At 43.1% G+C, this 14,395-nt stretch overlaps 1 protein-coding gene across 9 annotated transcripts in view; it reads left to right on the forward strand.

The window, feature by feature from the left end:
- The window catches only part of TNRC6B (trinucleotide repeat containing adaptor 6B), a 285,267-nt gene that overhangs the window by 242,873 nt on the left and 27,999 nt on the right, over positions 1-14,395 (forward strand). For all 9 annotated transcript variants that reach the window (XM_054469560.2, XM_054469563.2, XM_054469565.2 and 6 more), the window contains 3 exons: positions 7,204-7,335; positions 7,662-7,757; positions 7,902-8,085. In XM_054469560.2, the coding sequence (XP_054325535.2) occupies positions 7,204-7,335; positions 7,662-7,757; positions 7,902-8,085 (412 nt within the window). The remainder of the gene's footprint in view (positions 1-7,203; positions 7,336-7,661; positions 7,758-7,901; positions 8,086-14,395) is intronic.

The raw sequence follows: 14,395 nt of genomic DNA on the forward strand, positions 1-14,395 counted from the left end.
TTTTAAATTTTACTTTAATTAACTTAAATAGCCACATCTTGTTAGTAGTCACTGTGCAGGCAGCACAGTTGTAGAACGTGTCGGCGTTGCAGGAAGTTCTGTACAGCACTGTTCTAAAACAAAACGCAGGTTATGTTACCCTTTCACCGGGAATCCCCTCGTGGCTGGTTCTCTCGCTGAGAATGCAAGGCAAAAGCAAAGTCTTTACTCTGGTCTTTGAGGTTCCTGGTGATCCCACCTCCCCACAAGTACAGGTCACTCTCTCATACCTTCATGCTGCTCCAGCCAAGTGGCCCCCACACAGCAAGCATACGCTTAGAACATTCTTCCCAGATGGCAGCATGGCTCAGTCTTTATCTCCTTCAGCTGTCTGCTTCACTGCCACCTTCCCTAGAAGCTTTCTCGGGGCAGCTACGTACAGTGTGCGGCCTGCCCTGTCACTCTGTCTCCCCCACTTGCTCCTTGTCTTTCTCCCTCTCTGCCCCGCCCCTAGGAGTGTAATAAGCTTCACAGTGGCAGGGTCTGGGCCTGCTGTGTTCACTGCTGGAGCCTGAGCAGGGCATGTATTTTGAGCTCAGTGACTATATATCAAGTCATGGGAAGATGCATATCAGAATGATTTCAAAAGTGGAATTGTTGGGAAAGCTGCAGTTAACTTTGTGTGAGAGACTTGGGTGCTGCAGATCTCATTATGACCAAAGTGTCTGCTCTACCTAGAAAAAAAAAAAAAAAAGGCCAGGCACAGTGGCTCACACTTGTACTCCCAGCGCTTTGGGAGGCTGAGACAGGCACTTGAGCCTAGGAGTTCAAGATAAGCCTGGGCAAAATGGCAAAACCCCATCTCTACAAAAAAAAAAATACAAAAATTAGCCAGGCATAGTGGTGCATGCCTGTAGTCTCAGTTATTCAGGAGGCTGAGTTGGGAAAATCACTTGAGCCCAAGAAGCCGAAACTGCAGTGAGCCATGATCGCGCCACTGCACTCCAGTCTGGACAACAGAGTGAGACCCTGTCTCAAAAAATCAATCAGTCAATCAATCAATCAATCAGTCAATCAACCTGAGCTCAGTTCTGTAGGCTTTCAGTCTGAAATCACCACTGTCTGCCTCCGTCATCATCCGATGTTCTCCCGCGTGTGTCTCTAACTTCACATGGCTTTTTCTTCTCTGTCTCAAAATGTCCTCCTTCATATGAGGACACCAGTTAATGGATTAGGGCCCACCCTAATTCAGTATGACTTCGTCTTAAACTTGAGTGCATCTACAAAGACCCTATTTCCAAATGAGATCACCTTCTGAGGTTCCCAGTGGGCATGAATTTATGGGCAACACTATGTTACCAAATACAGTCGCTAACTCAGATAAATTTAGGATTCACACTGAAGGTGGTACATAAGATTTTATGGGTCTTTGAGGTATAGTGGGATAAGAATCCGGTTTGGAACATGGTTTCGATAGCACAGCATATATGTATACTCACCTTGCTTTCCCCCAGACTCAAATTACAGTGAGTTCAAAATTATTATATCAGAGACAGTAAGTTAAGTCACACTGGTGACATTTTGTGTGAATTCAAAGCAAAGATGAAGAGGAGTTGTTATTTGGGGGAAATTGTGGAGGACGTGTTCCTCATGCTCGCCCTAAAACTGGTGCAGAGGCAGCATGCCCTGTAGTGGTGTGCTCACTTGATGCTCACGTCTGCTTGGAGTACAGCTATTAAAATAGAAAGTCAAACAGATTTTTAAATTGGTTGGTAACACTCAGCATCTCTTAGAGGATAGAGAGGAAGCAGCTGGGGGGAACTATTACTTGAAATTAGAGTGCTTTCCAAAATGACAGAGTTGATGGGTGGAGTGAAAGTGACAGATCTTGAGAGAAAATGAGCTGGTGAGCCTAGTACAGGAAACCTGAACTTGGTCAAATGTTTATAGACTAGAAGAGTGTCAAAGAAAAGATGGGCCAGGCGTGGTGGCTCACGCCTGTAATCTCAGCACTTCAGGAGTCCGAGGTGGGTGGATCACTTGAGGTCAGGAGTTCAAGACCAGCCTGACCAACATGGTGAAACCCCGTCTCTATTAAAAATACAAAAAGGCAGGCGTGGTGGTGGGCACCCATAATCCCAGTTACTCAGGAGGCTGAGGCAGGAGAATCGCTTGAGCCCGGGAGGTGGAGATTGCAGTGAGCCCTGGTCATGCCATTGCACTCCAGCCTGGGTGACAGAGTGAGACTCCATTTCCAAAAAAAAAAAAAGAAAAGAAAAGAAGAAAAGGTAGGCATGTAGTCTTGAGAATGTAGCAGAGATGGTGGTTGAAAAGTATTAGGAAACTGAGGAATTTAACTCTGACCGTGATGCCAAAGAATGATAAAATGAGAAGATGCAATGGAGATGGGGAAGCTTTCTGATTAACTTAGTTTATAATGGAACATTTTCAGAAGATGGATAGTAAGGGTAAAAGCAAGCATGAATAAAACACAGAGTAAGCTGAGACTTGCAAAAAAAAATTAGGGAGATTAAAATAACCTTTAGAGTTTGGTTTGATGCAGTTTGGTGACTAGGAAAGGAATCATTGCCTTGGACTAGTATAATGCCCAGGGATTACAGAGTGGAGGTAAAATTTTTGTTGCTTTTGCTTTTCCTATTAAGAAGAAGGATGTTCAAACCAAAAGACAGACCCTAGAGCAGAGAAAGAATTTGTGAAGAGAATTGCAGAGCCCTCCCTGTCTGTGATTTTTGAGGAGTGCTGGGAGTCTTCGAGGGGAGTTTAATAATGACACCCATCTCTCCTGCCCACATTCTGAATGTTTAAGGTAAAAGAGGAGAACATATTGGGGCCACAGTACCCTCTTTACTACCAATAAAGCAGATACTGGAGCACGTGCGCACTTCCTAATACCGAATTCCAACCTTAACCCAGAGTCACCGGAATGGGGTAGTCTTCTCTCCAGGCTTGCTTCCAAGAAGGGGAAAGAAGCCTTAAGGGCCTTAAGTTCTATGATAAAATAAAGATGGATGTCCTCTGTGTGGAGCCTCAGATAAGAAATGGGAAAGAAGCGCCCCTCCACTATAAGAAAGTGAGGAGAATGGTGAATTTTTTTTTTTTTGAGACGGAGTTTCGCTCTGTCGCCCAAGCTGGAGTGCAGTGGCGTGATCTTGGCTCACTGCAAGTTCTGCCTCCCGGGTTCACGCCATTCTCCTGCTTCAGCCTCCACAGTAGCTGGGACTACAGGCGCCCGCCACCACGCCCGGCTAATTTTTTTTGTATTTTTAATAGAGACGGGGTTTCACCGTGTTAGCCAGGATGGTTGCGATCTCCTGACCTCATGATCCACCTGCCTCGGCCTCCCAAAGTGTTGGGATTACAGATGTGAGCCACCGCGCCCGACCTTTTTTTTTTTTTTTTTTTTTTTTCTTAATGGTGTTTCTCTCTGGTGTCCAGGCTGGAGTGCAGTGGCACGATCTTTGCTTACTGCAACCTCCGCCACCTGGGTTCAAGCGATTCTCATGCCTCAGCTTCTTGAGTAGCTGGGATTACAGGCGCTTACCACTATGCCTAGCTAATTTTTGTATTTTTAGTAGAGATAGGGTATTGCCATGTTGGCCAAACTGGTGTCAAACTCCTGGCCTCAAGTGATCCCTGCCCGACTTGGCCTCCCAAAGTGCTTGGGATTACAGTTGTCAGCCACCATGTCCAGCCTGGGTACATTTTTAAAATGATTTCTGAAAGGAGAAATAAGGAAAAAGTAGCTAAAAGACTAATGAACTTGGTCCCAATTCCAAGAAAGAATCTAGATTATCAAGAAGATTGCTTTTGAGTACGTATGGCAGTAATCAATAATCATAGTTTGCTAACAAGTTTTCATACATTCCCTTCATTGATTGGTAAAAATACTGTTATAGAAGAATAATATAGTTGTTGTACTCTAACAGGCCGTTTGACAAGCTGTCTCTTTTGGACGAGATGGAAATATATTGGCTAAACATTAAAACAGTTGGGTGGATTAGTAACTGACGATTCCTAGGCTGATCATTTCATATTGGAAGGAAGCTTTAGTGGCATATGACTAGATTATCCTCAGCTCTATCAAGTTCAGCATTCCCATCCGTGATGGGATGGGGGAACACAAACTGGGAATAAGTAGAATAATAGGATCAACAAGAACTTGGTGGGGTGACTGTGAAGTTAAATATGATAGAGGTTCATTCATTTAATAGATATTTATGGAGCATCTTCTATATGCCATGCTCATAAAGATATACGTAAGGTCTTAAGCTCAAATAAAAAAATCAGTAAAAATTTAAAGGCCAGGCACAGTGGCTTGCGCCTGTAATCCCAATACTTCAGGAGGCCAAGGCGGGCGGATCACAAGGTCAGGAGTTCGAGATCAGCCTGGCCAATATGGTAAAACCCCATCTCTACTAAAAATACAAAAATTAGCTGGGTGTGGTGGTGCGTGCCTGTAGTCCCAGCTACTCAGGAGGCTGAGGCAGAAGAATTGCTTGAACCCAGGAGGTGGAGGTTGCGGTGAGGCGAGATCACGCCGCTGCACTCCAGCCTGGGCGACAGAGTGAAACTCTATCTAAAAATAATAATAATAAATAGGCCGGGTGCAGTGGTTCACGCCTGTAATCCCAGCACTTTGGGAGGCCGAGGCAGGTGGATCACGAGGTCAGGAGATTGAGACCATCCTGGCTAACATGGTGAAACTCCATCTCTACTAAAAAAAATACAAAAAATTAGCCGGGCGTGATGGCGGGCACCTGTAGTCTCAGCTACTGGAGAGGCTAAGGCAGGAGAATGGCGTGAACCCGGGAGGTGGAGCTTGCAGTGAGCCAAGATATCACCACTGCACGCCAGCCTGGGCGACAGAGCGAGACTCTTATCTCAAAAAAAAATAAAAAATAAAAATAAATAAATCATAAATGAAAAACCCAGCTACATGGATTAAATATTACATGAGGGAACAAAAGCATGTTTTTAAATATTATAGATTTTAACTAACATTAAGCTTAGTGTGTGAATCAGGAGTTACGATCACCAGAGAAAGTGACATCTTCGGCATTTTTAATGAAAGCCCAGCTTTTAACAGAATACTTAGGGTCTCCTTAGTGTTAGACTACTCTAGAAAATACCGTTCTGTTCTTGGCTCTTCACCAAGAAATGGAAGGCGATACAGGTGAAAGAACTGATCATACTGAGCCTGAAGATGAGATGCAAGGGAACTGTAATCATTGTCTGAAGACATTTGAAGAATAAGCCTGTGGAATAATGTGAACATTTATGGAGAACATCTCTAAGCATTTGACATTGATTAACTCATAAAATCTAATAATGACTGAAGTTAATATTGTTGTCATTCCAGTTGGAGATCAGGAAAGTAAGGGTCAGAAAGGCTAAATGAGTAACTAGCTCTGAGTCAGCTTAGAAATAGCAGAGCTGGGGCCGGGCGCGGTGGCTCACGCCTGTAATCCCAGCACTTTGGGAGGCTGAGGCGGGCGGATCACAAGGTCAGGAGATCGAGACCATCCTGGCTAACACGGTGAAACGCTGTCTCTACTAAAAATACAAAAAATTAGCCGGGCGTGGTGGCGGGCGCCTGTAGTCCCAGCTACTCGGGAGGCTGAGGCAGGAGAACGGCGTGAACCCAGGAGGCAGAGCTTGCAGTGAGCCAAGATATCGCCACTGCACTCCAGCCTGGGCGAAAGAGCGAGACTACGTCTCAAAAAAAAAAAAACAAAAACGGCAGAGCTGGGCTGGGAGTGGTGGCTCATACTTGTAATCACAGCACTTTGAGAGGATGGCTTGGGCCCAGGAGTTTGAGACCAGCCGGGAGGTCAAGGCTGCAGTGAGCCATGATCACGCCACTGCGTTCCAGCCTGGGTGACAGAGTGAGACCCTGTCTCAAAAAAAATAAAAATCAAAACTGGGAGGCAAGCAGAGCTGGGATTAAAAACCCAGGCAGTCTGCCTCTAGAACTAAAGTCTTTTTTATTTTTTTGAGACGGAATTTCACTCTTGTTGCCCACGCTGGAATGCAATGGCACGATCTTGGCTCATCGCAGCCTCTGCCTCGCAGCTTGAGGCAGTCCTCCTGCCTCAGCCTCCCGAGTAGCTGGGATTACAGGCATGCGCCATCACACCCAGCTAATTTTGTATTTTTAGTAGAGACGAGGTTTCTGCATGTTGGTCAGGCTGGTCTCAAACTCCCGACCTCAGGTGATCCACCCACCTCGGCCTCCCGAAGTGCTGGGATTACAGGCGTGAGCCCCCACGCCCGGCTCTAAAGTCTTTTTTTAACCCTTTTTTTTTTTTTTTTTTTTTTTAAAAAGAGGTGATAGCTTGCTATGTTGCCCAGGTGTTCTCAATCTCCTGGGCTGAAACTGTTCTCCCAAACTGCGGGGATTACAGGCGTGAGCCACTGTGCCCAGCCTCTAGGACTAAATTCTTGACCATTGTGCTACGCTACTTGGAAACTCACAGACACGTTCTTAAGCTTGTTCTCCATGGCCCCAACTAGTCCAGTGGGTTCAGTAGATGAGGGTGCGGGGAAACTCACTTCTGCTTACTTAAATCATCTTGGAGGAGCAAACCAAAGATGGGAGGGAATCCTCTGTCGCCAGAGCTTCCTGCAGCCTCGCCTAGCTCACTCCTGAGAACAGGGAGAAGGACCCTGCCGGGCCAGTAACCTTCCAGGCTCTTTGATGCTGGCTCTTTTTTTACACTGCCACTCTGTGGGTGTTTGCTATCAGAAGCCATGCGTTGAAACTCATGTCTCCTATTTACAAGTTAATATATTTATCTTACTTGTATCACAGAAATGCTTTCACATAAGTATTATTTATTAGCTTTATGCAGTGTAGCGTGTTTTGTTTTATGGCACATTTCCAGTAATAATTTCTCGGTTGGATAAAAGCCATATTGTCATCAATTTTTTTTTCTTGAAGATGTTTTCCTGAATATAAAATTTATATTTTTTATTATAGAAAATTGGAAAGTCTAAGAAGAAAATTTAAAAACTGTTGTAATCTCACTGCTCTAAGATAATCATTATTAACACTTGAGTGTATTTTTCCTGTTATATATTTTTCACAGAAAAGTTTGAGAACTCTTGCTTTAGATTCAAGATTCTTTTCACAGAAAAACAGTTTTATTTTGATAAATTCTGAAGATTCCTTTTCTTTTCTTTCTTTTTTATTTTTTTGGCTAGGTTTCTGCCTCAATGCTCAAGCAGTTTCCCAACAGTGGCCTGAGTCCAGGTCTTTTCAATGTGGGGCCCCAGTTATCTCCTCAACAAATTGCCATGCTGAGCCAGCTTCCACAAATTCCCCAGTTTCAGTTGGTAAGTAGAAGATTTTCTTCCTGTGGCTAAAAAGTTCATTTGCTTTTTTTTTTTTTTCTTTAGCTTTGATTTGCTTCCCACATCTTTGCCACTTTCTATGTTCAAAGGGTGCTAGTCCACACTTCTTTGCAAACTATGGAGTGTGCTTAAGGGTTGTCAACTCAACTGGAGGAAAATGTAACCAAGAGACCAGGAATTTGGTGTTACTTCCCTCCTGGATACTTTTGATTGTGTGACCTGTACTTCAGTGCACAGACCCTTTAGGTGTCCTCAGTAAATCAGTCTCAGGAAACTTTGGTTTTCTGTCTTTCCCCCTTGTTTTGTAGGCATGTCAGCTTCTCTTGCAGCAGCAGCAACAGCAGCAGTTGTTACAGAACCAGAGAAAGATTTCTCAAGCTGTACGCCAACAGCAAGAGCAGCAGGTACGTGGGTGGGCAGGGTCCCTCCAGTGCTGTGTTTGAGGAGTACATCCCGGCTTAGCCTCTGATGGCAAAGAACCGGGCACAGTCTTTTCCTGGGAAGTTCGGGGCCGTGCTTATCAAGTGTCCCTCTCTCTTGGTCCTCAGCTGGCTCGAATGGTGAGTGCACTGCAGCAGCAGCAGCAGCAGCAGCAGAGGCAGCCAGGCATGAAGCACTCACCCTCTCATCCTGTTGGGCCCAAGCCGCATCTGGACAACATGGTACCCAACGCGTTGAATGTGGGGCTCCCAGACCTTCAAACCAAAGGGCCAATACCTGGATATGGTTCTGGTAAGTCGTTAGTAGAGAAAATTACCTTTTTAGAAATCTACCTCTCTAGGCTTGTGGTAGGGGTTGCGCCTGCATTACCCTCCGTTTTTATGTCAGCTGTACAAGGTAGGTAAATATTCTTACCCCTGGTTTACAGATGAGACATCTGAGGCTTCTTGAGTTTCAATGGGTTTCCAAAACTCACCACATGGTTACTAAATAGCAGAGACAGGCCTCTAACTTCTCTGGCTCCAAAACAGTCTTTAAATGCACGTGTATGAATGGCAAACTGCTCTCCTACTGCCGGGAATTTTTAAAACCCTGTTTAAATGCTTGTGCATGCTGTGAGTGGTACACATGGCTGAGGTTATGATCTGTTAAAATATGTACTAGTTTGAAATGTTTTAGTATACTCATTAATAAAATTGCCTTCTATTGAAAAAATGAGGAACTAAAATTATAATGCAGATTGATAAAAATTCATTTGATATTAGTAGTTCATCTGATTTAAATGGAATTAGAACAAGTAAGGTTATGCCTTTAACATTCTTCAAGAAGTTTTTGGCAGGCAAATAATAGCTCTTTCGGAACTGGAAAACATGCTGTAAGCAGAATCTAATTGGTGAGGAAACAGTGATTTCAAAATAAAATTTAAAAATGGAAAAGATACCACACACCATCACAGTTTCATCTCAAACTGACATTTAGAATTTATCTTGTAAAGAAGATACTGTTCTACGCACACTCAAAAAACAAGAGTTGGGCCACGCGCGGTGACTCACACCTATAATCCCAGCCCCTTGGGAGGCTGAAGCAGGCGGATCACGAGGTCAGGAGTTCGAGACCAGCCTGGCCAACGTAGTGAAACCCTGTCCCTATTAAAAATACAAAAATTAGCCAGGTGTGGTGGCATGCGCCTGTAATCCCAGCTACTGGGGAGGCTGAGGCAGGAGAATCGCTTGAACCCGGGAGATGGAGGTTGCAGTGAGCTGAGATTGTGCCACTGCACTCCCACCTGGGCGACAGAGCAAGACCTCATCTCAAAAAAAAAAAAAAAAAAAAAAAAGTTGGGAAGACATGAAATTGCTGGTTCTAGGTGACAGCGTGACCCTGGACAAATGGCAGTGGCTGACTGTGCGCCAACCCCGTCATCTTCCTACTGCACGTGCAGGGGGTGAGCAAAGACTTCAAGGTGTTCTTGATCTGGATATTTTAACGGAATTACTTTGTAGATCCTTAGCTTCCACCAACTGTTTTCATTCTTAAAGATGATCTGCCTGATAACTGACTTAAATTCGAAATAACTTTTCTTGCACTTGATATAGAAGAAGGTCAGCTATGTGCTCATATGGGCTGCAAAACACCAGGGTACCAAACATGGGGGGGCCTCCCTTGATTACTAACAAAGGTGTCCTTATGCTGTATTTCCTTCTTCTTTTTTTTTTTTTTTTTGAGGCGGAGTCTCACTCTGTCGCCCAACCACCACCTCCCACAACCTCCACCTCCTGGGTTCAAGCAATTCTCCTGCCTCAGCCTCCTGAGTAGATGGGATTACAGGCACATGCCACCACTCCCAGCTAATTTTTGTATAGTAGAGATGGGGTTTCGCCATGTTGGTCAGGCTGGTCTTGAACTCCTGACCTCAGGTAATCTGCCCACCGTGGCCTCCCAAAGTGCTGGGATTGATTACAGGCGTGAGCCACCGCACCTGGCCGATTCTTTCTTTCTTCTAATGGCTAAAGGATCAGAGTTAAGCATACACATATATACGTATTTACTGAAGAAATTTTATGATTTTTGTCATACTCCTGTTTCATAAGTAACTTGTAAATTTAGCTATGCATTATATTATTCCATATTAAAGAGAAATATTGACTTATTAGCTTGTTTCTATATTTGTTAACTTATTAAATAATAGATAAATATTATTAGGTCTCATTTTAATTGTGACCTGACCGTTTATAATCTGCCTTATAAGATAGATGTGTTTTGTCATTTATTTCACTTACAATTTTCCTGTCCGGGCACGGTGGCTCACGCCTGTAATCCCAGCACTTTGGGAGGCCGAGGAGGGCAGATCACTTGAGGTCAGGAGTTCAAGACCAGCCTCCAACATAGTGAAACCCCGTCTCTACTAAAAATACAAAAAATTAACTGGACATGGTGGTGTGCACCTGTAATCCCAGTTACTGGAGTGGCTGAGGCAGGAAAATAGCTTGAACCCAGACGGCAGAGGTTGCAGTGAGCTGAGATCATGCCACTGCACTCCAGCCTGGCGACAGAGCAAGACTCCGTCTCAAAAATAATTTTTTTTTCCTTAGTTAGCATTATTACATTTGTTTGAATTGAAGAATACGTTTTAGGTCTGAAAGTTAGATTTGGCTACCTGTTTTGAACAGATTATTTGACGAAAATATATTTAAAGCATATATAGAAATTAAAAATTTTTTTCTAATAAATTAAATGTCAAAGATGTAATGAACAGTCTTTCAGTTTTCCTGATGCTAAGTCTGTTGAACTAAAAAGGATAATCCTCTAAGTGAAAGAGTAGCAAGAATAATTGAAAGTTTCTTAATATGTCTTGATAAAGCCTCTTTGTTACATTATCTCAAAATTAAGAATTTGAATGACTAATGACTGCTTAACTAATCCTTACTGATTCTTTTGTAAAACAGATGGTTTCTAATTCTGTCCTTTTAGCAAAATTGAAAATATACCGAATTGAGGCTGAGTGCAGTGGCTCATGCCTGGTAATTCCAGCACTTTGGGAGGCCGAGGTGGAGAGTGAGAGAGAGAGGGAGACAGAGAGAAAGAATACCTAATTGAATTGTTAGGTGATAATGACCTATCTAAAAATTATATTTTAGTATCTGTGTCACTGGGCTAGGGGAAGGAACATATACTTTAAAAGAAATTCAGAGAAGTAAGTTACAACCAGACTCCTTCTGTTCCCATCTACTTATTTATATGAGTAAAATTTCTTAGTGCTTTATGTCAACAAAGAAATTTAAAATAAGATAGTAGCGAAAACTCTTTCTCATTATAGTAAGGAGTCTTGGTTACCGTGGATATCTGAACTCATTTAGGAACAGTAATTCATCTTCTTAGAAAATGCATTTCTGATAAAATTTCACTTTTTACGTTTAAAATTTATCAAAATTTGTAATATTTATTTGGTATATCCCTGTGAAAAGTAAAGCTGAATAAATATTGGAGGTTATAAAAATAACAGAAGAGTAATTGTATCTATGCTGCACTTATGATTGTGTCGATACCAGGTGTACGTGTGGACACGGACTTAGAACAGTTGTGTTAGGATGGCCAATTATGGGTGATTTTTTAAAAATAATTATAGTTATAGAAACTTGTTTTTTAATGTATAGCAAAAAGAGGAGCAGAAAACAGAGGGAAGGCAAGATCAGTGTAAGGACAAGTTAATTTAAGAGCATTTCCTCAAGGATGTAAGAATGGAACCAAAAGTCATGAAGAGACCATGAATTAGAGTGTATGGAGATGAGAGAGTAATTCTAGCAAAGATGGATGAGGCAGGCAAAGGGTTGTCCTTGCATGAATGATAAAAGCAGGTGATAGGCAAGGGGCATGTCTTATCTCTGTTTGTACCTCAGCTCCTAACACAGGGCCTGGCACAGATTACACTGTCCATAAATATTCATTGAACTGAACTAAATGGCTTAATTTGAGCTAAAGCTCTGTGTTTGTGAGAAATTTCAGGGAAACCACTTGGTGGACTAAGGAAATTTGGTTTTGCTGTAGTGGAAAGTACAATAAAGTCAGTATTTTCTTGGGTTTTAGATATATGATAGCTGTAAATAGCCAAAGGTCACTAGCAAAGCACCGTCTCTTCTTTGTTAGTGCACCCACTAGAGCTCAGTGTCCCAGAATTCCTTCCGTCGAAATCCATCAGACACATTCCATATCCTAGTGTCAGGCCGGTTACCATGACATCAAAGAAAATTACGTACGTCTTCACCTGATTTTTCCTCTCATACTTTGGGGTTTGTAGATTGAACCTTTCAAGGCAATTTTCTCACCTATTCTTTCTCTGACCCCTTGGATTATTTTTCCTGACCAAACCTTGTGAGGCAGCACTGGGACTGCCCTACTGTGGTGGCATTTGATCCCCAAGTCTCTAATGAGAAAGGCGCCTGCTTTCTCTAAGGTTCTTGGAGCTGCTGAGCTCTTTCCTTGCTTGCTTACTTTTTCTTTCTCTTTCTCCCTTTTTGTTTCTCTCTTTCATTTTCTTTCCCTCGTTCATTTTCTTTCCTTCTTTCCTCTTATTTTTCTTTTTTCACTTTTTTCTTTTTTTGCCCTTTTTCTATAACTTTAATTTTCTGCGTTTCATTTGTCACCAAAAAAACTTAAGCAGCTGAAATTAAAGAAATTTAATTCACTGGCCGGGCACGGTGGCTCACACCTGTAATCCCAGCACTTTGAGAGACCGAGGCGGGGCGGCTCACGAGGTCAGGAGATTGAGACCATCCTGGCTAACACGATAAAACCCCATCTCTACTAAAAATACAAAAAAATCAGCCAAGTGTGGTGGCAGGCACCTGTAGTCCCAGCTACTCGGGAGGCTGAGGCAGGAGAATCGCTTGAACCCAGAGGTGAAGGTTGCAGTCAGCCGAGATTGTGCTGCTGCACTCCAGCCTGGGCGACAGAGCGAGACTCTGTCTCAAAAAAAAAAAAAGGAAGAAATTTAATTCACTATGGATATTATAGAAATTTTAGAGTAACTTCAAAGAAAATTAATGTGTAAGGAATGGTTCCTCCTCTTCTTAATAATGCTAGCATTCTTTTTAATCTTTCCCAGAATCCTAGGTTATTTCCAAAAGCTCTTTTTCAATGATTAGAACTGAGCTTTCAGGTGGCCTGGAATCCAAGCACCTTGGCCTGGTTTTCTCAAAGGCAGAAGTGTAATTTACTCAAGGAGCAACCTGCTTAGGCCATTAAGGCTATGTCAGAGAAAACCTTTGTTCCTTGCAACCTCCCTGCCCTCCAATCTAATTTCATTTCTGCTACCTAGGATGAAAGAAAGAAAAAAATGCCTCAAACTCTTCTTTTAAAAAAAAATAATAATAAGGCCAGGCACGGTGGCTCATGCCTGTAATCCCAGCACTTTGGGAGGCCGAGGCGGGCAGATTGCCTGAGCTCAGGAGTTCTAGACCAGCCTTGGCAACAGGGTGAAACCTGGTCTCTACTAAAAATACAAAAAATTAGCTGGGCATGGCTGCGGTGTGCCTGTAGTCCCAGCTACTCAGGAGGCTGAGGCAGGAGAATTGCTTGAACGCAGGAGGCGGAGGTTGCAGTGAGCCAAGATTGCGCCACTGCACTCCAGCCTGGGTGACAGAGACTCCATCTCCAAAATAATAATAATTTCATTTGAAATATTTTCATCTCATTCTAAAGATTTCTGCTCCCCACCCCCACCCTCCAATCATTTTGAACTAGTAAATTCGGTTACAGAGTATGAAAGAACACTGTTCTTTATATAAATAGCAACATTTTGAACATGGGGCAAAAAGGTGTTAGACTTTTACTTGATTTATTATGCATTTATAAAACTATCCCAGACAACTAGGATAAGCACAGGGGAGGAAAAACACAACCTGGGTCCTTAGTGGGATTTGGAGAGATGGAAATTGAGGACCCTTTACGGGTATAGTGTGGAGTCTGGCCTGGCTAGAGTTGCACATCTTGGGGCAGAGAAGCTTGGCTCTGCCGTGGTGGGAGCACTACTTGCCTCCCTGGGATGCCTGCGTTCGTGCTGCCGCTCTGCGCTCCCTGTGGCTTATTCTCATTTTTCTATGGTCATTTATTATTTTCCCCCTCCCCTGTTTCATCATTTTAGTCCTTTATTTCACTTTTTTGAGAGTTTTTTGAACAGGTGTCACGTACATTCTGACCCAAATGGATGATGGACCCTGTTAGACTCCATCATCCAGCTTCTGCTATGTGGCTTCCAGCTCTCCAGCTCTGTGCAGTGGGAAAACGTTACCCACCAAGACTCTTCCCCTGAAGCTTACCTGGGGCTCATGGCAAAGTGAACTCAGCATCTCGAACTACCCGCCTACTCAAGCTTTGGTGTCTTCCACATTGCTTAAAGACTACTTTCAAATTTATCTTTCACGTTCTGCCCTGACCTCCACTCACCCCACACTCAGGCTGCCACTTCTCTTCCTAAAATACATACTAGTTATCCTCTTACATACTTAACACTTTCACTATCCTCTTATCCTAGAGAAAAAAAGATCCGAACTCCTTGGCCTAATATATAAAGACCCTACATGACACGACTCTTCATTTCTCCTCA

The sequence above is a fragment of the Pongo pygmaeus genome, chromosome 23, assembly GCF_028885625.2.
Source record: "Pongo pygmaeus isolate AG05252 chromosome 23, NHGRI_mPonPyg2-v2.0_pri, whole genome shotgun sequence".
NCBI classification, from domain to species: domain Eukaryota; kingdom Metazoa; phylum Chordata; class Mammalia; order Primates; family Hominidae; genus Pongo; species Pongo pygmaeus.